The sequence below is a fragment of the Rattus rattus genome, chromosome 1 (assembly GCF_011064425.1).
Source record: "Rattus rattus isolate New Zealand chromosome 1, Rrattus_CSIRO_v1, whole genome shotgun sequence".
In the NCBI taxonomy this organism is placed as follows: domain Eukaryota; kingdom Metazoa; phylum Chordata; class Mammalia; order Rodentia; family Muridae; genus Rattus; species Rattus rattus.
Window position 1 is genome coordinate 111,029,447 of NC_046154.1, and position 27,214 is coordinate 111,056,660.

General features: G+C 41.3%; 1 protein-coding gene across 1 annotated transcript in view; it reads right to left on the bottom strand.

Annotated features, from left to right (window-relative positions):
* Positions 1–27,214, bottom strand: part of Map3k7 (mitogen-activated protein kinase kinase kinase 7) — a 57,289-nt gene that overhangs the window by 25,694 nt on the left and 4,381 nt on the right. The window contains exons 2-12 of the mRNA XM_032904939.1: positions 18,512–18,622; positions 16,204–16,269; positions 15,180–15,225; positions 13,676–13,814; positions 12,033–12,157; positions 9,381–9,509; positions 6,334–6,464; positions 5,008–5,089; positions 3,268–3,398; positions 2,601–2,730; positions 161–241 (exon numbers count right to left, since the gene is read on the bottom strand). Of these exons, the coding sequence (XP_032760830.1) occupies positions 161–241; positions 2,601–2,730; positions 3,268–3,398; positions 5,008–5,089; positions 6,334–6,464; positions 9,381–9,509; positions 12,033–12,157; positions 13,676–13,814; positions 15,180–15,225; positions 16,204–16,269; positions 18,512–18,622 (1,171 nt within the window). The remainder of the gene's footprint in view (positions 1–160; positions 242–2,600; positions 2,731–3,267; positions 3,399–5,007; positions 5,090–6,333; positions 6,465–9,380; positions 9,510–12,032; positions 12,158–13,675; positions 13,815–15,179; positions 15,226–16,203; positions 16,270–18,511; positions 18,623–27,214) is intronic.

Consider the following 27,214-nt stretch of genomic DNA (forward strand, 5'->3'; position numbering starts at 1 on the left):
CAGTGTGGCAACATACATTTTTTACCCATCTCCCTGTTGACTGCATGAGAGATATCTATGCTTATAGCCTATGAAAATTGGAGCAAGAAGCATTTAAAAGTACCAGGATCATTAATCCAGTTCCACAGCTGTTAACACCAACACAGGTGGTCTATGATACCTGATATGACGATCTCAGGGACATCCAGAATGTTGCCAAATGAAGCGGTTTTACGGTGGCCCCGTTTAGGCTTGGTATAGGCTGAAAAAACACACATGTACAGTATACATGCAAACAACCACACACAGTAACACAGGAAATGACTGCACAACAGAACAGTTCTGAAACAGTCATGTGAATTACATCTCATGCAGAATGGCATGCAGAACTATCTAACTCTTTATCCATGCTTAGGGAGGGATGTTAAAGAGCAAAAACAGTTTCGGAAGTTACATACAATGGTTTTAATTAGCAGGAAAAAAAATCAACAACAAATAAAGATAGACAAAGCTGCAGGACAATGAAGGAACTAAATTTCCAATGTATTCTTAGAACTCTCCTACCTAAGTGAGACCAATGGGATGAGGTGCAGGGAGGGAGGAGGCAGGGCCAGACGGGAGGGGCGGAAGTTAGTAAGATAAGCCACCATGTTTGTGTTTAGGACACAAACAGGAGCAGAAGAGCCTAAGTTAGGTTTCGTGGAGTGTGCTATAAATTAGATTCTGTGATTATCAACAGTTATCAAATCAAAGCATAAAACATATGGCCCTAAGCATATCTACAGTGTTTCTAGTAACTGAATACTTATTACAGTTCTAAAAGTTTAGAGAATATAACTGTTAAACACGAAGGCTGTTGAAAGTGGGAGTATGAACCTTTCAAAGTGAGACAGTTCATTAAAAAACTCAATTACTTCAAATTCAAGGGATGTATTGTCCGACATTTAGGTAGCGGGGGCAAAGTAATTTATTTACGTATGATTATCCTTGAACTGGAAAAATGTCCTTCCTATAACGTGTAATTACAAATCTGTATCTGATTAGAAAAACAGGCTTAGCAAAATCATAAACTATTAGCATAACATTACTTTCCCTTTTCGGGCAGAATCAATATTATGTGTTTATTCTGAATGACACCTGTGAACTGAAATGGATCCCCGACAGTGTTGGGGTATGTCTCTATCTACCAAGACAATTGTGCTTCATGGAGACCAGAAGGCCAGTCGATGGCTGCTGACCTCTACTAAACCTAGCATTTTCTGAGCCTTTACCTGGGGTAGAGACAGCTATTTCCCCACTAATTTCTAGTCTTCCTTTGCATGGACTCTGACTTTACTAATGTAGCAATGTCAGCTATGGCTCAGACCCCTTGTGGCTAATAGTCGTATGTGGAAGTTGCAGAAATCATTTTCAAAAGCTTCTACCCTTCTGCTATCTCCTCTTTCCTGCTACGTGAGCTGTGGAAATGATGACTTGAGCTGTCACATGTAACCTTGAGGACAGAAGTTAAACAATAGAGATTATGACACAGAGACACAGAAACCTTAGCTACCTAAAGATCATGAGGCATAAGTAGACCTGTCTATGTAGGATCGATAGCTTATGTTTAGACACTGTTATCTTCAGATATTCCTTCCTGTATCTAGGCTTTTAGTGCAGGTTGATAAGACCAGTGATTGTGATTAGTTTGGACAAATACAGTACAGTTCATCTGGATGCCACTTTCTACAAAGAGAACACAGATAATCAGAACATTTCACTTAGAAAACAACTAAGCTTTTTCAAAAGTCTGTGTATTTATAAGTAAAAGATATGTAGACAGATCAAGCATATCCCCAAAGAGGAGAATTTATGCATTTTTTTGTTGTTACTTGTTTACACTTCCACATGCTTCAATACAATGTTCATGTTTACAATTCACTCTTGTCTAACACTGGAGGATCAGAAAGAACAAAATAAGACCCAAATTAAATTGGCACCACTAAAATGAAACCCAGTTTAGAAAGGTGCTGGTTCACCAGGTGACGTCACTCGTATTTATTCTGGCCACTTTGTTGTACATTTTAAGAGCTAACAAAATGAAATTTAAACACTATGAAAACCAATGTCTGATGAAACTACGACTTCCTTATTTCATCCTCAAATAAGCAAAGCCTCGCTGGGCCACTCTAGTGCTGGCAGGAGAGAGCACAGACGCACAGCTCCTGCCGCACAATGGTCTGCAATGCTTGTCTCCTGGGCTCAGCACAGAAGCAGTGGGATTACTCGGTCATCGAAAACATTCTGGTATTGGCAGAATTTTGATGTCTCAGAGCTAGTTTATATTTGAGGAGAAATATATTTGATATATTTATTACATTTGACAAACTCTATAATTAGGAAGGTGTATTTCATAATTCAAATAAATTTTAAGCCATACTTGTCTTATTGAAAATTTGAACCAAGTAAATTTACTGCTGGAGGCTTAGAAAACAAACTGTAAACCCACCATCTGCTTAAGAAAGTAGATATGACACAGGCCCCACCCCCACCCCCCCACAGCCCCATTGAAAACAACGGCGAGCCAGCACCAGCACCACGTAGAACCATGGCATTCTCTCTTTGGGCTTGTAGCCCTTTACCTGCAGTCGCCACGATCCTCGCTTCTATTTCAGACATGTCAGCACTCATCCTCTTGCCCTCAGAAGTCGGGGGCAAACTCTCCACACTGCTCCCTCGAGAGGCTCCCAAACTCAGGCGTCCAGAGTCACTCTGTTAGAATTATAGGTCAATCTCAGTTACTGAGGTTCTTTTCGTGTAGAGATCCTGGGCAGCCCAGGACGAAGACGGCGGGTGGCTTTTTATGACGATGGTACTGTTCTGAAAGAGGGAACTTTATAATGAGAGGGAGCTAACATAGGGCGGCAGGCTCAGGTGTATGCCGCTCACAGCAATGAATTCTACATCTACAGCCAACCTGAACAGGATGAAATGGTAGCCTTGTAAGAACTCCTTAACTGCCCCAGAGAACCATAACGTACTCCACACTGTTTGTAGGACCCTTAGTAAGGATGGATCACAGGGAGGAAGGGGCAGGGTTGACAACAGCCACAACCAGGAGAAAGGAAAACAACTTGTTTGGTAAGAAATGACAGCAAAATCTCATGTCTCTCACCATAAGCTGTTTGTCTGGTACAGAAAGAAAACTCAGGATTGTTACATATGAGAAGACGGCAGTAATGCACACTGTTAGCACAATGTTGTGACTACTGGTAAACAAGTCGTGCAGGTTTATTTTTAAGAACAAACCTGTTGCTTTGCCTGGTTTTTCAACAGTTTTGACTCCAAGCGTTTAATAGTGTCGTTTGTGGCAGGGACTTGTTCCATATTTGTGTCACTTTTATTACTGGTATTTGTAGAAGCGATGTCCATGAATGAGCCTAGAAAAGCAGACATGTTTATGACTACAGGTTGGGAGTAATATGAATGCCATATTCAGAAACTGACAAGACATAAATAAAAATATGACTTCCACACCAGTGAAAACACCTGAACGAACCCATTTTAATTACAGACAGCACAATAAAGAATCAACCAGTCTTTTACATAGCTGTGACTAACAATAACCTAAAGGTTTAACCCTGAAGCAGAACTGAGTGTTATCAGCTGAGATGGCAAGACCTGACAATGAGTGAGTTTGAAGGAAGAAGCTGGAACTCAGTTTGAAAAGCATCGTGTCAGTCCCTACCAGACATCAGGTTCTCGATCTCTGAGCATGGAATTAAAGATGAAAACAAATGCTTTCTCTTCCAGTCCCAGGCACTCAGGAGGTGTTAGCAGATACAGCCAAGTCCAAAAACCACACCACAACCAACCAACCCCCAAAATGGCACAGGAATAACACCAAGAACCACAGTTACAAAGATACAAATCTTTAAGGAGTTGACCCCACGTTCCTGAGAAACATGCCCTTTGCCAAGAAGCACAGCAGGAAGGCCTGAGGAAGATGCAGACAAACACTGCAAATGCAATGAGTGCATGAGCAGAGGCCATCAAGGCCTAAGGTGGCTAAGCCCAGTGTGCCACAGGGCCCTAACCGCAACCGTAGCTGTCTTGCTTTTCTGCTCACCCCAAGCTTGGGAACTGGACTTGAAGCTAGTGAGCTACATGGCCAAGGGTCTTAGGCTCTGTCAACCAAAGCCCAAGGTTCAAACCAAGGCAGAGGCTGCAGCTCCAGCTCAGGCTCCCAAAGGTGCCCAGGCCCCGGTGAAGGCCCCATAGGAAAGGCTTCTATCAGATGGGCTGCTCTGACACACCTAACTACACACTATTTGCAGATGACCAGTGGCCTACGCTGTTTTACAATTACTTGAGGCCACATCTGTTTAAAAAGATAGAGAAATGAAAACAAAGAAAGCCTTGGTATTTGAAGAGGTAACCAAGGAAATGGAGATTAATGGCTACACAAAGAAGCTAATGGCCAAACCCTTGGCACTCCAGCACTTACAGCTGAGGGGCAACCAGCAAAAACAAAACCAAGGATAAACCAAGAACAAGCTAGCAATGGTCTCCAAGACATGCCAGCTGCTTGCATTAAGTCTCTTCAGAAAAAAGACAAAAGAAAACACCAAAAAGCAGAATGGAGCTAGTGAAGAAACAATCTGTAGTAGTTTAGCCAGCAGTGCCCACAGAGAAACAGTCAGGAGTGGTGGCGGCATGTGTCTTTAGTCAGAGAACCCATGGTTTTTAGGCTGGACTATGAGTTTGAAGCTAGCCTGAATCACACAGTGAATTCTGGGCTAGCCTGGATACAAAGTGAGACATTATCACAAAAAGATAAAATTAAGAATCAATGTAAGTATTCATGGCAATATCATATCTAATCCTCTAGACTTAACTAAGCAGTAACACTAGCCATGGAAGCAAAGCCTGAGGACCTGCATAGTGAGCGAGGAGTGAGGAACTAAAGTGCAAACAAGACATCGCTCCTTTCTTCACAGCAACGTCATGGGATGGAGAGAGACCCCGAGGTGGCTCTGAGTTGCTCACCTGTGCTGGTGGCTGAGTTGCTCTGCCCTTCATCAGAGTACTGACAGGGGTACTGTAACGGCTCATCAGCTCCTGGAAAGTACTGTAGTAAAGCAAGTCACGATTTAAAATGCCTTCAGTACACGGCAGACCCTGTCACATGACAAGAGCTCAAGAGCATGTCTGCGCCACTGCAGCAGTTTAACATGCACCCGAGGCGGGCACAGCTCAGTTCCCTTAGGCATGGCTGAGTGTGGAGCAACTTCTGTTTTCTGACCAGACAAAGATGATGATAGGTGTTCCTTTTGGAAAATTTAGCTGCAGACAATGCCATGTGCCCACACAAGCACTGAGATGACAGGAAAGAGAATCTCTCTAAGGGGATAGTGGGTCACTGTTCACAGTGCACTGGACTAGATGAGTGACATATACTGCAGATTGTTGCGAAGGCTATTAGCCTGACAACTGGGAATGAACACTTCTGAGTCAGCTTTGGGACATATCTTAAACATTAAGAACATGCCTTATGGAAGAAGCCCTCTTATGAACTGGGGGCATAATGCTAACGTATTTACTGAACAATGAAAGTAAAATTTAGGGCAAGACTTTTTTCAAATTACACAAAACATGAGAGAACAGTTATAATTTTACTTATACAGCCTAAAGTTTAGGTGTATGAACTTAAGCCAAAGCTACCACTTATAGCTCTTGTTTGGAAAAAAATTTTTTTTCAATAAAACAAAAAAAATCTAATATTTGAAATAATTCTAAAGTGCTTAGATTTGTAGAGCAGGGAATTTGACAATTTTTCTGAAAGTTTTTTTTCCTAAGTTAGGATTCTTTAAATCTAGAAAAAAAGTGTAGTTTTTATTGGCATCTAAAAACATACATCAAAAAGCCCAAACAGTAAAACTTAGCATCAATCCATGTCTCTTAAGCACACTGTAGAAATGACTGTACTCTGATGGAGATCTGACAAGCTGATCTAGTTCAGCATGTTATTAATCACGCATACACAGGCACTGCAAAGCTTGGACACTTCTACCAGCATCTCTCACACAGGGGACTCTGGTCCCCAGAAAAGAATCTTGCCTGTAAACATTAGTATAGGACAGCAAGCCCAGGTACCTAGTCTAACTATCTTGCCATTACAGAGAGCTAGATATTTCTCTACAGTAATGCTTTCTCTTCTAATTATATGAGTAATAAGTGCCTCTCCTAACTGATTAACATGGAAAAGCAGAATGCAGAAAACGGCTACCATTCCTTCACTTTAAATGCCAATGAAAAGCTGGCAAATACTGAGGCTCCCTCTAACCCAAAGCCCCCTCAAAAGAAGGATTATACCCGCATCAAGTGAGTCATTATTTTCACAATTTCCTCCATTGAAGGGCGCTGAGAAGGGTCCTTAGACCAACAGCGGGTCATCAAGCTCTCAATGGGCTTAGGCAAGTTTTTGATCAGTGGTGGTCGAGTACCTATAATTGAAAATTAGAGAAAGAAAAGAATTAACTATCCAAAAGGCAGTGCCAAGATTTTTAAAGTTTATTTCTAATAATACGTGAATTAGCATTTTTATTTTTTAGTTTATCATTTGTTGTTTGTATGCATCTATCTATCAATCATCTGTCTGTCTATCTATCTATCTATCTATCTATCTATCTATCTATCACTATCTATCTATCACCAACCCATATATCTATCTATCTATCTATCTATCTATCTATCACCCCACCCACCCACCTATCTAGCTATCTTTGTTGTATCTATATCGATTTTTTTTTTCACACAGGTCCAACTACAGGAAACCTTACATTGAAGTCTGTAGCACACAGTGATAATGGCAGTGAGAACTAAGACTGTTTCACTTGGGCACTTGTGAGGCAGAGGCTGGCAAACCCATAGGTCTCCTTCACCCAGGACTGACAGTGAGACCATCTCAAAAACCAAACCAAACTGTCTCATTCCTTCAACAAGCAGCAAAGGCTAAATCCATTAATTAAGAAAAACAAGTATCTGACTTGAGGAAAGATGAATTTTTAGACTACAAAATTTTCAAATGTGTTTGAAAAAAAATCTTCCATTTACAGAAAATGGCCAAACTGGTGTGACACTCACTGACTTCCTTCAGCTGTAGTGTCACACTCACTGACTCCCCTCAGCTGTGGTGTCACACTCTCTGACTCCCCTCAGCTGTGATGTCACACTCACTGACTCCCCTCAGCTGTGGTGTCACATTCTCTGACTCCCCTCAACTGTGGTGTCACACTCACTGACTTCCTTCAGCTGTGGTGTCACACTCACTGACTCCCCTCAGCTGTGGTGTCACACTCACTGACTCCCCTCAGCTGTGGTGTGTACACTCACTGTGGTGTCACACTCACTGACCCCCTCAGCTCCCCTGACTCCCCAGCTGTGGTGTCACACTCCTTCAGCTGTGGTGTCACTGCTGGTGTCACTCCCCCCTCAGCTCTGCTGTGGTGTCACACTCACTGACTCCCTCAGCTGTGGTGTCACACTCACTGACTCCCCTCAGCTGTGGTGTCACACTCTCTGACTCCCCTCAGCTGTGGTGTCACACTCACTGACTCCCCTCAGCTGTGGTGTCACACTCTCTGACTCCCCTCAGCTGTGGTGTCACACTCACTGACTCCCCTCAGCTGTGGTGTCACATTCTCTCTGACTCCCCCCCTCAGCTGTGGTGTCACATCAGCTGTGGTGTCACACTCACTGCTGTGACTCCCCCCTCAGCTGTGGTGTCACACTCTCTGACTCCCCTCAGCTGTGGTGTCACACTCACTGACTCCCCTCAGCTGTGGTGTCACACTCACTGACTCCCCTCAGCTGTGGTGTCACACTCACTGACTCCCCTCAGCTGTGGTGTCACACTCACTGACTCCCCTCAGCTGTGCTGTCACACTCACTGACTTCCCTCCACACTCACTGCTGTGCTGTCACACTCACTGATTTCCCTCTGCTGTGGTGTCACACTCACTGACTCCCCTCAGCTGTGGTGTCACATTCACTGACTCCCCTCAGCTGTGGTGTCACACTCACTGACTCCCCTCAGCTGTGGTGTCACACTCACTGACTCCCCTCAGCTGTGGTGTCACACTCACTGACTCCCCTCAGCTGTGGTGTCACACTCACTGACTCCCCTCAGCTGTGGTGTCACACTCACTGACTCCCCTCAGCTGTGGTGTCACACTCACTGACTCCCCTCAGCTGTGGTGTCACACTCACTGACTCCCCTCAGCTGTGGTGTCACACTCACTGACTCCCCTCAGCTGTGCTGTCACACTCACTGACTTCCCTCAGTTGTGGTGTCACACTCACTGACTTCCCTCAGTTGTGGTGTCACACTCACTAGTTGCAGTTACCACCTTACAGGATGAAAACTCAATTGTTTATAGTTTTTCAAGATGGTGATAGTATTCTTAATAAGCCTCCCTACTCCAGAGTGGCTTCAGATACATCACAATCTTTTTGTTTATTCAATCAACAATCATTTACAGAACTGATAGAGGAATCACACTGTGTAGGTCAAGGCTCCTATCGTTTCTCATCTATGCTCTAAGATGTAGCATTACAGTTGGTAGAGGAAACTGATGAAACAGCTAAGGTTAATTTGGTGATGGGTTGGTTTAGCCAGTCTACAAATGCTCTGAAGAGTTAGTGTTTGTTCTGGGGTCACGGGAGGACGGTATACAAGTATGTACTGATGGAAGTGATTAGAGGCACATGAAGTAACAGTGACTCTGCTGTTCCCTCACGGAGACTTTCTCAGAGAAACTGAAGTGCCCATTAGTGAAGAAGACTTCCTGGCTCATTTACAGAGGCATCACAGGAGTTATGTGACCAGACACATAAGAACTGAGTCCATGAAGTCACTATGATGTCAGGTAAGAGCACGTACGTCAGTCAGAAGGACCTGGACTCAGGCCCCGGTTCCATCACTGCCTACTTGTGACATCAGTATATGTATATGTTGAGAATCTATAAATGGCATGCATGTGAAGCACTCTGCTGTGCCTTTGACTGTACATAACTACTCCTACCAGAGCAGCTTCGCTTTCTCTCCTTCATGGGAGACTTGTTTCTTAGGAGGAAAGCTTCCCAACTACAGACTTTCTGTTGATTCCCCCAATGTTTCTCTATCCCTGAGAGAGATATACTGCTGGTCTTTCCCTCATCAGTGCAGCTAGCAGTCTTGGCCCTGTGTGGAGGAGTCTGAATTCTCCCCACAGGAAGCAGATTCAAAGGTATGGAGAGCGGTCAAGGAAGGTGGTCTGGTAACAATGTCAGATACACAGGGTCTGTGAGGGAGAGGATGGGAATAGTTTTCCAAAGATGAAATATACAAAATATATTAAAGAAAAGTTTCTTAGACAAACCATTATGAACAGCCCACATGATTCTGAAAGCTGGGCCACCGATCTCATCAAAGGGTTTCCGGCGTGTTATCACCTCCCACAGGATAATGCCCCAGCTGAAGACATCACACTTTTCACTGTAATTGCTACCTACAAAAAAGGCAAGGCAGCTTGAGACCTGCTCCACAGAGTCACAGAACAGCCAGTCATACATTTGAAAAGAATGGGGATTTTGGGCAAGAGACTGTCAAACACACACAGTTAAGCAATTACTTTCTTAAATATTGAATATTTTTACTAAATTAAGTAAATATAAACAATATACTCAAAATCTACAAGAGAAACCAGTTATTGTCTACTTGTTCAACAACATGCACTCGCCTTTCTGCTTCTGTGTATAGACTGATCCCTTTCACCCATATATTTCTTTCTGTAATTTTTCAATTTCCCTTTTAAAAGAAGGCTTATTTCATTTTTATTTTTTATATGGTGTTTTTATGATTTTATGAATGATTTTTTTTCTATATGTATGTCTGTGCACCATGTGTAGCAGTGCCCATGGAGGTCAGAAGTCATTGGGCACCAGGGATCTGGAGTTATAGACTTTTGCGAGCCCCCACATAGGTGCTGGGGATTGAACCTGGATCTTCTACAAGGGTAGCAAGTGTTCTTTGCCTCTGAGCCACTGCTCCTGCCACGCAATTTCTCTTAAGACTGCTCATTTGGGGAATGTAACTCAGGGACTTTTTCATACAAACTGTATGTTCTATGACTGAACTGTATTCTTAACTCCTGTAATTTGTTACGACAGCACTCTTTGTTATCAGAGTAAAGCACTGTTTTAATTTAGTGGCTTAATATATAGTTAAAATTCTTAATTTAAAAACTACAAAGAAAACTTAAGTGATTAAAATTGTGAGACACAAATGAAAACTGAGAAGATTATGAACAAAACTGCACTAGTAACACACCAATATAATAGAAATACCCAAACTACTACCACCAATAAAAATGCACACCCTAACTATCACAATGATAGATCCTTATGCAAAACAGGAAACAATAATATAGAACAGCCATCACATAGCAATCTAACTTAGGCTGCATTTAGGGAGCCTGATGATACCTTTCAGAAATTTAGAAATTTACATAACCTAATACTCTGGGTTTTGTTGTCCTCAAAAGAGAAATGATTGATTACTCTTCATAACAAACAAGCCCCTTTGATTTATTTACTATAATAATATTGTACCATTGTAATGCATAGAAATAAGTGATTGAATTATTAGATATCTACATTATCCAGAAGACATTATTTAATTTTATGTAAAATAGCTTTAGTTTAACACTTGCTTTCTTTTTTTCTTTCCTTCTTTCTTTCTTTTTTTGAGATAGGGTCTCTCTGCATAGCTCTGGCTGTCCTAGAACTTATGATGTAGATGAGGGTGGCCTCAAACTCAAAGAACTCTGCCCATCTCTAGTATAAGACATTGTAATTAGACTTTAGGGAACAATAGTCTTATAGTCAAGCGACAAGCTGCATAGCATTTCCCTCTTTCTTGGGATGGCTAACTTTAAAACAGTAGAAATGTTTAAAATTCACCAACAACTTGAATGCTTAAGAGACTGCTCTCCCAGAGGTCCTGAGTTCAATTCCCAGCAACCACATGGTGGCTCACAACCATCTGTAATGGGATCCGATGCCCTCTTCTTGAATGCATTTTGAGTATTATAGCATTCATACAAATTCACACGAAGTCCATTTCTTTAGCTCAATGTCTCTCACTTAAAAAAGAATTTCGTTTCATTCTAAATATACAGACTAATCTTATGAATCCTGAGTGAGCTATGGAGATGTAGAAGAAAGCAACCTTTAGCTTACCCTTTACAAGTAGATCTCCGTAGCTTATGTGCACCCAGCGACAGGTGGCCATTTTAAGGCATGCTGATTTAAACCTGCTGCGCTCTTTTTTACCAGATAGCAAATCAGAGCAAAGGCCCAGCTCTCTCCTTATTTTGGGTGTATACAGTCTACTAAGAAGCCTCCCTAATGCTTGAACCGCTGCTCCTGGGAAATCCAGGGCTAGGTTCCATTGTGCCTTGGTCATGAACACCTGTCAGCTGGTCACTGTCTTCACCTGGGTCTCTGTGGGGCTTTAAGGACTCCTCACCTAACACATCAGTGGCTAACTAGCTCCTGATCACGGCAGTCTAAAGCATGTTGAAAGAAGGCCCTCTAATGTATTTTCACGCATCTCACATGTTCAAAGCCTTCTTTTACTTAAGCAGCAAAACCACCATGACCACCCAGCATGGCTCTGAATAAGATGTTTATTTTACCAAGGAAACAACCTTGGAGAGTGCTGTGTATGACTCAAAATGTGTACTGTTGTTTCTGAACAGTTCTGAAAGCATCTTAGCCACAGGTGACCCAGTGGACAGTTTCTCGATCACACAGCCTGTGAATGGTGAGGATCGACGGTGCATATGTGTGAATCTGCACAGAAGATGCCAATGTAAATTCTGCCCTAAAATCTGGGGTCTTAGACTATATTCACTGAAGATCCTTTCATGTACTCTCCAGAAGTGACGCTATATGAGTGTTATGAACGCATCCTGGATTTACAACAACTATGGCCCATTACCAACCACGCCATGCTTTTGTGATTGTACCTTCGAACACTTCGGGTGCCATCCAAGCAGCACTCCCTTTATTATTGGTCATGTGTGTCTGGATGTCACAAGCTGTACCAAAATCGCAGATTTTTAGAACTGTCCCTCCTGCAACCAGCAGCAAGCTATTATAAAAAGTTCAAAATTCACAAAGTCAGTAATTGATTTTATAAGAAAACAAAAAATAGTTATGGAACTGGTAAAAGCTAAGTTAAAGAAACACTATTATTAAACTTTTATAAAACATTACTTGGTCACTGTAATAGACTAACATCTGGAGGAATACCAGCAAAAATTAAAAGGCCATAACCTAGAGAACTCGGGGAGAACATCCTATTCATATTGTGATGTCTTCCTCTCTAGTTCCATGATGGTTCCTGACCAAACATCCCTTTGGCTGAGCTCTGTGGTTTCTGGAGTGTAGCACTATAGTGTGCTGAAGTGAGAGTTTGATCACAAACACTTATTACTAAAAGAACAGCACCATTCTACAGGACAAATAATCTAACTGAAGATAAAGTAAAATACATCAACACAGAAGGAAACACTGAATCATGGGTGGCCCTGTGTGTACCAGATAAATATTCTATCACTGAGTTACAGCTGCAGACCAATGACTCTTATTTTACGTCTTTACTTTGGAGATATTTCTCAATGTTTAATCTCAAAACTGTTTCTGAGTTTAGAATGTGTGTGTGGGGGTGGGGTGGGGGAGGTTATTATGAATCCCCTATGGTTAAGACAGTCTAATAAATGCTAGGAATGTTTCCGAACTTCAGCCTTCTAGGTGCTATGATTCAAACACAATTACTAAATAGCAGCCTTTTCCTTACAAAGTTTTACTTTTGATAATAAACAAAAGTAGAGATGGGTTATAAAATGTGCATAATCACACTATAGTAACGTTCAAAAGAAATAAATAAAAACACATCATAATTAGATATCTTATTAACTTCTTGCACGTAATGTTCTACTTAAACTAGAAATCTAGGAAGTGAATTCCCTTTTAATTCAATGTAATTACAATAGGCAGATAAGCCCCATCCCTAATGCTATACTACCAAACACTTCTGTCACATTTCAACTCTTGGATGTATGCATTTCAACAACAAAATTCCCATCACCTCACTGTTCTTGTTTCTCAACGTTTTTAAGGGTTCTTTTGAAGTGTTAGGATTCTCAGTCACTGTGGGGAAATCTGGGCTGTTTACACCTGTACGCAGATGCAGAAATGCTTTTATCCCCTGTCTAAGAATAAGAACACCACTGGTACAGTTCTCCATCATGTCTACCACACGCAGATCCTGTTCCTGTTAGGAATGTAGCAGGAACAGTAGTCAGACTTGTCTCTGCTCTCAGAAAATGATGCAGTTTTCTGAACAATTTTATATACTACAGGTACAAAATGGCACTTATAGGCCACCAGATTCTAATTATTACAGTGTAAAGTTGGCAATAAAAACATCCCCCATAGACAACATTCTAAATACAAGTTTGGATAAACGGCTGGATGATAAAAGCACGTAAAACACAATAATGTAAGCAAGAAGGGAAGTGAAAAGGGAAGTCAAGAGCAACAATTAACCAATTGAACCAGGGATGGCAAGACAAGGAGAGAAGCAATGTCACCCAGCAGAACTTACTTTGGAGGCTTGAGGTCCCTATGAATGAGAGCTTTGGGCTGCATGCTATGCAGGTAGGCCACTCCTTGGGAACACTGTAGACACCAGCTCATGGCATGAGCAGCAGTGTAATAAGGCAATGGTTCAGCACCGTGCAGCACTGTAAGAGAAAGGCACGACAGACTAAAAAGAACTTTACTGCATAATATGAAACAATACAGATGCAAGCACCATCAAGACACACGAGTATCCCTTCACAAATATTCCAGTCCCACTTTTAAACCTTCTCTAGGAAAAAAACTTACTATTTAAACATTTTTAGTAAATAACTCCCATATGGTCATTCAAATAAAGTTAGTATATACTGTCAAACTTTTTAAAATGGTTATTATCTTTCACACAATTACATGAGCTATATGTGATCCTGTTCATTATGAGGGTAGAAGAAAGAAACAGTACCGAGACAAGATGGTCATATCAGATGCTTACAACTGTCCTGTCTATTGTAGCTAAGGAAGTAGCAGTTCTCTCAAATAGAATGAGAGTACTAGACACAAATCAACAGCGAAGAATCCACAGCAGTGGGTGTAATAAATGTGTAGGTAAGATAATGGTAACTTAAAAGTAAATGCTATCAATTTTATAAAGCTCTCAGGGACAACTCAGACATACACAAAGTTAGTATTTTTAAGGTGAGAGCTTTGTTCCACAGCGGTAATTCCAGTATGGAGTTCTGTGTGTGTGTGTGTGTGTGTGTGTGTGTGTGTGTGTGTGTGTGTGTGTGTGTAAACACTGGTAGTTTGAATGGGAATGGCCCAACACACTTATGTGTGAAAATTTGGCCTCTACTTGATGGACCTGTTTGGGAAGGATTGGGCAGTGTGGCCTTGCTAGAGAAAGCATGTCAGTGGAGGCGGGCTCTGAGATTTCAAGACTCAGCCATGCCCAGTATGTTCTATGCCTCCTGCTTTTAGATAGAGATGTAAGCTCTCAATTGCTGCAGCTAAATGGTTGCTGCTACAATGCCGCGCCCTCTGAAACTTTAAGCCCAATTAAACTTTCTTAAAAGTTGCCTGGGTCATGGTCACAAGAGGAAAGTAACTAAGTGAAAGCTGAAGATGCTCTGTGAAGTTTGTTTTCCTCATTTTATGTTTTGAAAAGGAAGCACCATAAAGCAGGCTGACTTGAAGTATGGCCAAAGAGTTCTACAACTGAAGGCTCAAAACTAAACAGACAGAAGAAAAAAGTCTACACACACATACTTTAAAATCTATTTTAAAGAGAACTGTGACTTCACAAACTTTGAACATAATATGTAAACTCAAAAATTTATAAAAATGTCATACATCTTTCTTGGCCTAAGTCCTTAGCACTGAAAACAAAACGAACAAACCCAAAAACCAAAATGACTTGGTCTGAGAGCTCTGAAGATAAATTGTGACTAACAATAGGTAATTTAGTTCTTACTAAAAGCTTTTCAGTTGCTTCACTCTAGTAGCTAAAAGCAGGGCTGGCTGATACTCACCATTATACAACGAGCCTCCCTCAGCATACTCCATCACAAGACAGACCTAAAGAAAATATATGCCGGAATTTACTGGAGTGGCAACATTGTTGGGCCCTCCCTGCCTACAACTTAGTTCAACTTCCTGATTGTCCTGAAAATTACTCTTTTGGCTCCTAACACTAACGGAAGGAAAAGGTATCTGTGATCAAAGAACTTGTCTTCTAGGTGCCGGCTAAAATTTGCATATTACTATACATTAGATAATATCACTAAATTAATATCTATAACCTATAATAAAATATAATATTACACAGGACTATATTATAATTGTATATAAATTTATATATTATACATAATTATATGTGATATAGTATATTATAATATATATTAATATATAAAATGGATCACAAGCTTTTGGGGAACAAAATAGAATTCCAAGACTTTGAGGACCAGTGCTAATAAAGCTGTGCTAGAGGACATGGAGTCTTATAACAAAGTGAGTTATGGGTTAACCTAGGTTGGTGACAGACACGGGTATGCACTACTCCACGACAGCACAGGCTTTTACTCAGATGGGCTCTAGTAAAGGAAGCAGAACCCACTGACTGCTAGCAGGTAGGTAGTTACAGGGCAGAGGAAGGGAAAGGACAGAGGCTCCTCACTGGCCACTGTCAGGTTAGCTAAGGAAGGAAGAAGAGTGGTAACTAGGAATGTCCGGTGATCTGCCTTGGCTAGCATTACATGGTCCATCAGTGGGGAAGGTAAAATTTTGGAAGAACAAATTACATTTTTTCTGGAAATTAGTTTTGAGAATTGTTTACTCAAAAAGAAGGAGAATTATAAACTGGGGTGGCCAAGGCTAACAGGTATCTGAGACGACAACAACAACTTACTGTTTTACAAGGGCTAGAAGCAAGCGAATGCGGGAAGGGTAAGCATTTTCAGAAGTAAAACAACTGAACAGATCCAAACAGCTTCATAAATCATATAAACCGACACACTTGCCACTGTCTCCTACAGGGAGATGAAGAGGGACACTTACTGGATTCAAGCAGGCTCCATACAACTTTACAATATTAGGATGGTTCACACGGGACAACTGCCGGAGCTGTAACAAATTATGGATCCTTAAAGAGTGCTTATGTTACCACGCTGTTCAAATCTTACTGTCACACAGAACATCTGTTTAACTTCTATTACCAGGTAGCAAGCATTATGGCCACCGGCACTGGCAATCGTACAGTTCAAGTGGGGACACAGACATCATCAAATATACGAAGATCGTTAAACAATGCATAAGGTGCTGTAATGGGAGCTAAGAACAAGCCAGGATAAACAGGAAACAAGCCGCCCTAAGTCAGGGCACCGTCTCAGTTATGGTGCTGGCTGAGCCACCCTCACCAGAAGCTGGGGCACTTCCTACAGGTGATCAGTTTACCTATTCTGTCTGTATTCCTGATGTCTTCAGACTCTGAAAGATAGGTACTATTACTTCCATCTTAAATATGAGACCTTGGAGTGGAGATCCAGAGAGGACAAAGCAGCTGTTAAAGATTCTATAGTCAGATCTGAACTTCTGACTGGAAGTACAGTCTTTCTGCATGGTCGCCTCTAACTCCATTTTCTGTCTTGTAGGTGCTGCAGAGAGCTTGGAGGGTGGGGGTGGGGGTACCATTCAGTTGACTAGTATGCCTTAGGCTCTAACTTCAACCACCGCACATTCCAGGTCAATCCCCAGTACAAAAAAGTGGAGAGGAGCTTCGGTGGTAGGAGAGACGGACTGACACTCTAACTTCCCGTTTTAAGTTTCCCTGAGCCAGTAATTACACTAAGGCTTCACCCCAGCTCCATGTTTCAAATCTCTGCACTGTGTCTTTCTCATAAAACATCCTGTTGTTCTTTCTCACCCCTGTCCTCTGCCTTTCCCTTGCTTTCTCCTTTTCTCCACATGCTACTGGCCCATGTAAAGCTCACTAAGGTCTCTTAGCCATTTTTATTATATATCACTTGATAGTTTTCTTTACACTTGATATTCATGGATCTTTCTGCCTTAATAGACAATTAGCTGACTCTCTTTTGCAATGTTGTTTTATGTAACTTTTTACTGTTATGTATTTATTGTATACAAACGCATTCCACCTTGGTAAAACTCAGCATTAACTTCACATAGCACATTATTCAAGCATTTATTTCTGTTTTCTCTGAGTCTCATAAATAGGTGAGGTTTTTGTTTGTTTGTAAGGCATAAACTCAGAAGGATGAAGAGACTCTGCAATGAGGTAACCGTGTACCACTGGAAGTTGACAAACTAGTGATTAGTAATAACTGACCCAGCAGACCTAGACCAAGCATTGAAAACAGGAGAAGCGACACGATTAACTTCACAAAACCTGTTAAGTAGAAGAAACTGAGAAGTAATGAAGCTGATGTATACGGGTTTACTGATAGACTTTCCACAGTAATCACACGAGAGTAAAACTGAACTAAGGCACTGCTGTCTCCAAAGCACCCCAAAGCTATGAGCAGGGCTCACCAGCCACTAAGCAGTGTGCTAACCAGACCTGTGCTGTCATCTAAGTGTCCGCTCACAGGGCTCACCAGCCACTAAGCCCATCCCCAGGGAACAAGCCTGCAACCGCAGCTCCAGGGGCAGCATAAGGCCACAACTAAAGTTAAGTCCCAGGCTGTTATAAAGTCCTCAGTTCTCTTCTAGAGAGAAACATAATTCTGCCAGATGGGCAAGAAGACCCTAGGTAACAACCATTTGAAAAGAAAACCACTGGTTATTAAATAATTCTGGTGCTACACAAATCTCTCATCTGTGTAAGTGGCCAGGCTTGGGCCCGGACCTAAAAGAGATGAAGGATGACAGAGGATGTGGAATGCGTAAGTCTGAAGTGTATTTAAGTTAGTAAAGTCTTTGATGTGCCACAGCTAGCCACACCCTTTCAGTGAAATACTTTTCCTTTATTAATCTAAGTGTATGGAGTAGTTTCTCACAAGAAAGGTGTATTATTTCTACAACATTCTAAGAGATTCTTACCTTTAGGTGATAGGAGAGAATACCACTTTAAAATTAAGATATGATACCTTGAAATAGATTTGGAGTCCATGGATGAGTGCACTTGAATTCATGGAGCGATTCGTGTAAATACACTTCCCCTAACAACTTTTAACCAGAACATAAAGAAAAAATGAAAAACATTCCTACGAAGGCACTACTTTCAGTCCAGTCAAACTGTGACGACCATGTACACAGAAAAATGGAAATTGAGAAATGCTGTGTTTATAATCTTAAGATCAGAGTATCTGGTGAAGAATTACTGGATAGAAATGACGTTTCAGCTTACCTCCACGATGAAAGCCTTCCTCTCAGATTCACTTTCAATCTGTTTAATAGCAACATCTTTTGCTCTCCACTTAGCTTTGCAAACCACTCCAAAAGCTCCTCTCCCGACAACCTGAGTTACAATCAGAAACCCAAAGTCAGAAGCAGACCCAGCTCAACATGACGTAGGCAGTTTTTAAGTTTCATCAAAGGCTTAGAAACCACCATTATTTGAATTTGCTAAGAATAGGCTCTTCATTAAACTGAATGTAAAATGCAGTTTTAATCTTTGAAATAAACCTTTTCGTTCTAAAGCGAAACCAAAAAAGATACAAGAAGACATAAGGCTATTTTTAATCACAGTAGTGGCTCAGAGAAGTGGTTCAGAAAAATAAAAAGGAGCATATATTTAAGAAATTAAAATCAGCTTTCAAATAACCAATTAGGGATAGGGAATGGAGGGAGAAAGGCTAAAGATGTGTATGATAAAAGGCCCACCATGAAGGATATGCAAAATATGTTACTGTCTGTAGAATGACCCCCAATTCCTCACATTGCAATGCCCATTATAAAATGCCTAGGGGAGAATCTAGGGACAGCAAGCAGGTCCGTGGTTGCCTTGAGATATGGATAAAATGGGACTATTGTAAATGGCATCCTGCCAAGGTAATGACATGTTTGAAAGTTGACTGTGATGGCTGACAACTGGGTAAGTTCACAAAAAAATCAATAAATCACATTTCACATGGGTAAGTTCTATGATAGTTAATTAGCTTATTACTTTTCAAAAAAGTATAAAAATACAGATTAACCACATGTCACATTAATGCTAAAACTAATGGCTACCACCTGGGCACATTGCTCTGTCAAGCTCCTCTATTTTTAAAAATATTTGGGAAAATCCAAGTATCTTTAAAAGCAATAAAAACAAGAATGAAAGACTAGCTTGGTATCTGCCAGATCAAAAGCAACAGCCTGCTTCTGTGACGGGCACTAGGTAGCACCTGCATCTCCAACCTCCTACTTCTCTGTATCTAAGTGCCCGGGCAAAGGCCCTTTCCTTAGGCAAAAGTCTACCCTCAATCATTACGTTTTTGTGTACTTTTACTAGTGGGCATCGAGAGAGCGCTCTGCCCACATCCCTCTCCACAGACTAAAGAGGAGGTGCTAATGTTCTTCTCATGTTACACATAAAGCACATAGTTTTAAACCAGCAAACTCTCACTCTCTCAACTCTACACAGGTAACAAACAGTACAGTACAATTAATGGTAGGCAGCCCAACACTAGAATGTCAGTGGTTCTAACGGGTATGACATACTTCATATATCAGGAATCAGTTATATTCCCTTGGTGTGACTCCACTTAAGACACATTTATATAAAACTCAACAACAAAGTTGGGAGTAGCTAGAGTGATCAAAGAGCTGTTCTTCAAAATCTACACTGGGTCACTGCACAAAGGGAAAAGGGGAATGCACTAGGGCAGCAGTAAACATGGGGTACGTGAACTAGCTAGCCATGGCTCCAATTCTAGTTCATAAGTTGTATAAAGCAGTATAACACTTCTCATATTCAATGTTCCCCATAAGATGGGTACAATTTGTTGTGTTTTTCACAGATTAGCACATGTAATCCTTTTCCATTTTAAAGGTAAGTAGTCATAGGGTTGCAACTTACTCACATTACACTGAACGTATTCGGAGGCAGGATCTGAAACCTACAGCTCAGAATTATCAGCACATGCTATGGTCTATACTCAGCTTAAAGGTAACAAGGCTGCTTATAGGCAAAGTCCCAGGAAAGCCTGGCTCTCTTGGAGACTTTTTCCATTTCCTAGTCTTGACCACTCAGAGACCATCTTGTTCTCCAAGGCTCAACAATAAAAAACACTGGTAATTTACTCTCAGAACCCAGTTATTTTAAGACGACCGGAGGACTGGCCTGAGTTTGAATGTGTCTGTCTGTACTCACCCTTACTGCTAGGTGCCCTGCTCACTCTGTCAGGCAAATTCACATCTGAGCTTTTCCGGGCAGCGAAGCAGAGATGCTTACGTCTTCCTCACTGAGTAGCTCTAGAGCTCCTAAGTTATTTCCCCTTTTATCAATGGAGATAAGTGTATCTCAGGGGGTTACAGAAGTCAGGCACTTCCATAAACATTATAAAACACAAAGTTGGGTCTGAATTAATATAAGGAGCCAAAGCACTCATTTTCCTCACAGGAAATTAGCAGTGAACAGGTCCTACAAAGTTTCAACTTCATAGTCATAATCAGCCTAGATACTCTCAGATCAGTCGCCTGTTGACATTATTAACCATGACTGAATGATTATAAAGCAGTTCAATACACTTCAGTCATGTGCCCACAGACTAGTCAGGGTGACTGGTACTTAGTACTCTAAAGAATGACCAATCCCAGTGGTATTTGTATTTGGGATTCTGTACTTGTCATAACTGTGTCGAGTATGCATGACCATCTGTGGTCCACAGGTGCCACCTAGTGATGAAATGACGACTCACTCCGAGCTCCCAACTTAAAACAGGAGAACTAAATGTAAGTAAATATATGATAAACTCTCCTTTGCTATGAGAAATCAATTTCACAAAATAATCTGAATTAAAAATGGTCACATTCCTATCTGAGAACCCATGGTCTCGAGAACTCTCCATTCTCATTTGAGTCATAAGTTACTTCGTGTACACAGTGAAGTTAACAGGTCCTAAATGATAACACGGAAAGGCATGTTGTCAAAGTTGCTGAAATGTCTGTTAGAAATAACTGTCATAGTTTCATAGGAGTTAGTTTAAAAGCATGGAGCCAGTGCTTAAAGAATTATAGTTCTTTAGATCATAAAGATTTCTCTTTTTTCATATGGCATTATTAGGAGTAAAATATTAGCTGCTAAAAGTTAAAAGTAAAAGATTATGTAAGAACTGGCTTTTTGTGCAATGAAAATGAGGCAGGGAAGAAATCCAAGGCTATACAACAAGAGTACTTAGATTTCTTTTTTCTAACACCTTTTTAAAAACATTTAAGAATGCCAAAGGCAAGCACTCACAATATATTAAAGACCTTGGTAGCCTCTCTTTCCTTAACAGGCTTGGAGTTTCAATGGTAGAAAGCAGTTCAACGACCCCCCTTCCCCCCAACTCTTCCCTTAGCTTAGCCAGGGCAGCAGCTTCACAGAATGTGCTTGTAAGCACAGGCAGCTGACAGAGGCATAAGAACACTGATAAAAGAGCACACAGAGGAGGCTTTACCCCAGGCTACTTTGGCCCCAGTTGAACATGACAACGATTCAGAAAAAATCTTGCAAAAGAAACAAGATAAGTGAAATTAAAGTCTGACCACAGGGAGGAAGCTACTGCAGGGAGAGTTGAGACCTGAAATGGATTTACAGTTGCTCAAACACAGACCGACCGTACTGCAAAGTGCAGCTGGATTTCTGAGGATTGAAAAGTGAAAGCCAAGTCAGGAAGCATGAAGAAACATTTCTTCAGAACTGCAAACTACATTTCTTTAATCCTGAAACATTTCTTGAGTACCTAGTACGTCCACCTGCTGAGTTTTTATATCAGAAATGGAAGAAATAAATGTTCTTTAGCTAAATTGACAAATCAAACTGGAGGAAGCCAGTTGGAAGTAGAAAATATGCTATGCTCGAAACCATCTATTTTTTAAAGCATCACATTCAACAGGTTAACTGTTGGAGAAGGGATTTCTGAAAGGTCCCTGCCCTTTCAGAAACAGGAGTGACTGGGATGATCAATCTTTCCTGTCCTGGTCTATCTTTACCACTGCTCTACTGAGGAGTTCAGAGCTTCTTCCCTTGAGTCGAGCCGGTCAGGAATTGCTTTTATAGTAGTATAGTAGTATATATATGCCTTTATAGTAGTATATAGTATATAGTAGTATAGTGGACTTTCTGGAATTTCAAAACCAGGGCTCAGTAAGTTTTGGCAACTTCCATTTCCTTCCTCTTAGAATCCAACATCATAAGATAAAGGCCCAAACTGACGCCCAAACAGCCAGGGGCACTACTCTGCCAGGCACAAATAAGCAACCTTGGATGCCCCTGTTCCGTGTGAGCAATATGTATCAAGGTACATGTTTGGTTTCCACCCAGGAGCAAGGGATTGAAGTGCATATTTTACATATCAAAGCAGACCTGGCCTCCAGGTTCTCCCAGCATCCCTCAGTCTCTACTTGGCATACTCTGCTCTCAACTCTGAGGGGCTGGGATGCCCTTCCCCATGAGGCTCTTTCTCCTTCTTTCTTTCTCTCCCCTTTATTCTCCTTCTCTCTTCTCATGGTGACTTCCTTGGCCTTGGTCCTTGGGGCCAGTGAACTTGCTCACCTCAGAGCAGCTTCCCAATAAACCTGCCTCTATATAATCTAATCTGGCTTGAGTTGGCTCATCTCACCAGTGGAGAAATATCCTGTCACTACATGAAAACAAGTGTGACCCTCTGACACAGCAACTGGACCCCTGGAATGAATTCAAAGAAACAATCAGACAGGTATGAAAAGAAATGTTTATAGTAACCAAGAATAGAGACCAGTGTTAATCATTAGGAGATCAATTAAGAATAATTCCATTTCAGTCTTCTTCTCCAACTCTTTTTCCTCTGTTCAGCTCTTAGACTCTGCTACTTTTTAGGTTATATCTGAGCCCCCTCCTCAGTTTGTGCTCTAAACTCATGACTTCATCCTCCCAAACCATCTTCCCATCCGGGTGTTTTGCCTAAGCTCAGATATACTGAAAACTGCCGTCATAAGTTATATGTACTTTTGGTGGTTTGCATGACAATAGCCTAGCCCCATATTTTCAAGTATTTGAATGCTTGGTCCCTAGTTGGAGGAACTGATGGGCTAAGGAGGACTAGAAGAGATATGTCACCAGGGGTAGGTAGGGGTGAAGTTGGGTTTGAGCTTTCAAAAGTCCATGACAACACCCCACGCCCCCAACCTCCAGTCTCCAACTCGTGGATAGGATATAAATTCTCAGCTACTCCTCCCAAGCTCTGCTAGCTGCTAGCCTGCTGCCAAGCTTCCTGCCACAACGGACTCACCCTCTGAAACTATAGCAATCACCCAATAAACTCATTCTTGTATAAATTACAATCGTTATATTCTGGCAAAGCCTGTGGCTGCTCTGCCTTTGTCCCAAGAATCTACAGAATCTACCTGATGTTAAATTGAAGAGTTTGGACTAATGTCATTGGAAAAGGAGATTGCAAGACCATATAGTGTTGATCCAGTTACTGGACCACTCTTATGCAGATGTACAATAAAAAAGAGCAAGCAGGGGAAAAAGAAACACAAAATGCACTTTGGGGGATAGAGAGAACTAGGAAATATAAGACAGTTTGGTTTGTGCTGAAAAAGATAAGGAGTGGCTGGCCTGATTAGAAATGGAATTAAGAAAGTGGTGCCCCCAGAGCAAGACTCCATTCCGCTAATTCTGCAACCAGTAAAAAGGAAATGTATGAGAAATATCCTAATGCTAAGGAAAGTATATTCAACAAAGCAAAGCATCAACAGATCAAAGCTTGTGCAAATGTAATCCCTGGAGGGAACAGAACTTGACAGCTTCACCAGGATTCAGTCAGGAATAATACAGGAGCAAAGGGATTGTGGGATCCTCCTCTGAGTTAAGGAAGGCTAGAACATCAGATGTGTGGCAGGAGTCCCTGCACTGGACGCTCAGAAAGGCCACTGTGTGAAGCTTATATTGTGATGGAGAAGCCAGGGTTTTGGAGCTGTGGAATGACTGGCTGCTGAGGAGAGATAATGCATCGGAGTTGAGACAGCCCAAGAGAGAGAAGTGTGTTGTAGTCAAGAAAGCCAGAAAGTGTGGGAGACAAGAGACCTTTGACACTGAACATGGAGCTATAGGATTTAGAGTATGCCCTGCTGGGTTTCAGTACTGCTTTGTTACTATGGCCTTTCCTCCCTTTTAAAATGGTACTATATATCCTGTACCACTGTATGTTGGAATTTGTACACTGTGTATGTAGTTTGCTTTTTGAACAGGGGTTATAGTTGAGAGAATGCCTTGAGACACAAGGTGGACATGTTGGATGGTTAGTTAAACAGTGTTGAGACTGTGAAAGACTTTCAGGGCTTTTGAAGTTGATTAAGTGTGTTTTGCATTATGATATGACCAGGGGTTGGAATGTGGTATTTTGCATGAGGATTGTCCCCAGAGGCTCATATATTTGAATGTGTGGTATCTAGCTGGTGGAACTGTTTAGAGAAGTATTAGAAGTCATGGCCTTGTTGGAGGAGTGTCACTGAGGGTAGGGTTGAGATGAGGTTTTAAAAGTCTCTCTCTCTGCCTCCAATTTGTGAGGTAATCTCTCAGCTACTACTCCAGCACCATGCCTGGCCTGCCTGCCTGCTGCCATGTTCCCCACCATGATGGTCATGGTCTTACCCTATGAAATTGTAAGCAAGCCCCCAATACACTCTTAGAAGTTCCTTGATCAGGGTGTCTTTTCATAGCAATAGAAAAGTAACTAAGGCACTAATAAAGTTATTAACTAACAAATGTTAAATACCAACTCGAAGCTTGCATGGCTAGTGCTTTTACCCAATGAGCCATCTCTCTGGCCAGCCCAAGCTCAATCTTGGAACCCACACAAAAAGCAAGGTGCAATGGCATTCAGATACTGCAATCCCAGCCCTCCTACAGTGAGACAGGAAGCAGAAAGAAGACAACGGCCTAGAAGTATGAAACACAGCAATAGAAAAAGAAATGGAGATGGTCTCAAATAAAATGAAAGGCAAGAACTGACTCCTGAAAGTTGTCTCCTAATCTCTACATGTGTTTTGTGGTGAGAATGCGTGCACTTGGGAGCAAATAAATAAATATTTAAACACCGACTGCATTCCCCTTACTTTCAGTGGATCACATTTCCTTTAACCTTATTAAGATTCACAAATTATGTTATTTCTCTAATTATTCCAATTCCCACATTCTTGAGAAACTTTATTTGAAGAGAGTTTATTACAACTTGAGCCATAATCAGATGCTAGTAAGTTAACTTCAGGTGTTACCGTACCTTTCATTGGATTAACACACTGTATGTTCTATAAAGGGCCACACATCCCACAATACAGACACAACAGAATGAGTTTTATTTCATTCCTATGGAATGACCAAACCATGAAGACTCTTACCATTACAGGACTCACTGGTTAAGAAAGTCTATTTCTAGGGATGGAGAGGGCTCAGCAGTTAACAGTGCTGGCTGCAACTTAGGCTTCATTCCCTGCACCTCCACATAGGCTCACAACCATCTAATAACTCCAGTCTCAGGAACTGATGCCCTCATCTCACCTCTGTGGGCAACAGACAGCTATGCGATGCACAGACATATATGCAGGCAAAACACTCATACTGATAAAATAGTATAAAACAACAGAAAGTCTACCTTGTCTCTCTCTCTCTCTCAGTCTTGTAATATAAAACAACACTTTTCTGATGGGGGTAATATTCCTAACTGTAAGAATTAAAAACAAAAAGTTCTTTTTAAAAAAGTGCTAACAGCTTGGTAACAAATTTTATTTTTGTACCAATTGAGACTTTATAGTTTTATAACATCAGATTTTCATGAGAGAAACTAGCCTGTTTACAAACCAAAAACATAAAAGAAAAGTATGCCCATTGTTGGAAGAGTAAATCAATATGGCAAACTGCAGATAGCAACCCAAAGAGTGGCAGAAAAGGCAACTCTTAAGATACATGATGAACTGGCAGAGACAATTACAAAATATTAAAGTCATACTTTATTTGCTACCTCATTGCTAGTTCAAGCTGATAATGTGTTTGCTCTACAAGCTAAGGACTCAAGTTCAAACCCAGAAGCTAAATATAAAACATTTGGTGTAGTGGAACACATTTATAATTCCAGCACTGGGGAGGCAGGGATGGGCAGATCCCTGGGATTCACTGGTCAGCTAGGCTAGCCTACTTGGTGTGTTTTAAGCCAGCAAGAGGGCTGATGGCACTCAAAGAACACAGAAGGCTACCTGACTTCTGGACTCCACAAACATGTGTACAGGCGCATTGACACAGATGTTAACATGCACATAGGCAGCCTAATTCCTTAAGTATTAAATATTACTCTTTTCCTTCATGCAAATAAGATTTAAAAATCTAGCAACTAAACATATGGAAACAGTTGAACTGAGTGTGCACTTAATTTACTATTAAATGATTCATGTTATTGTCTCTAATTCATTATTTAGTTCAGTGACTACGGCTGTTGACCGAGTGTAGCTCTGTTCTACACACAGTGTGAATGGATCGCTGGCTATGCTGCCATCATAGAAAGCTGGACCATGACAGAAAAGCAAAGGCCCCGAAGTCATCAGTTAGGATGCGGTGTCTCCAACTATTCAGAGCTTCGATATCTATTAATAAACCGTCAGAGTAGAACTGCTGACAAGACGGACTTGATAACACGAGTGAAGCTTTGGGCTTTTGCTTTACTACAGGCTTTTAAAGCCTCCCGTAAAATGTCTTCACCACCAACACCTAACTCTCTAGAACTGTAAGGCACAATACATTTCTCCTTAGGTTGTTTTTGGTCATATTTTATCATTTGTAAAAACAACTAATACCACACCTGACCCACTTACCTAACCTCTCCTTTAAATGATCTGTCAGACTGTGTGTTAACCTGCATGTACAGGACACACAAGTAATCCCTGTAGC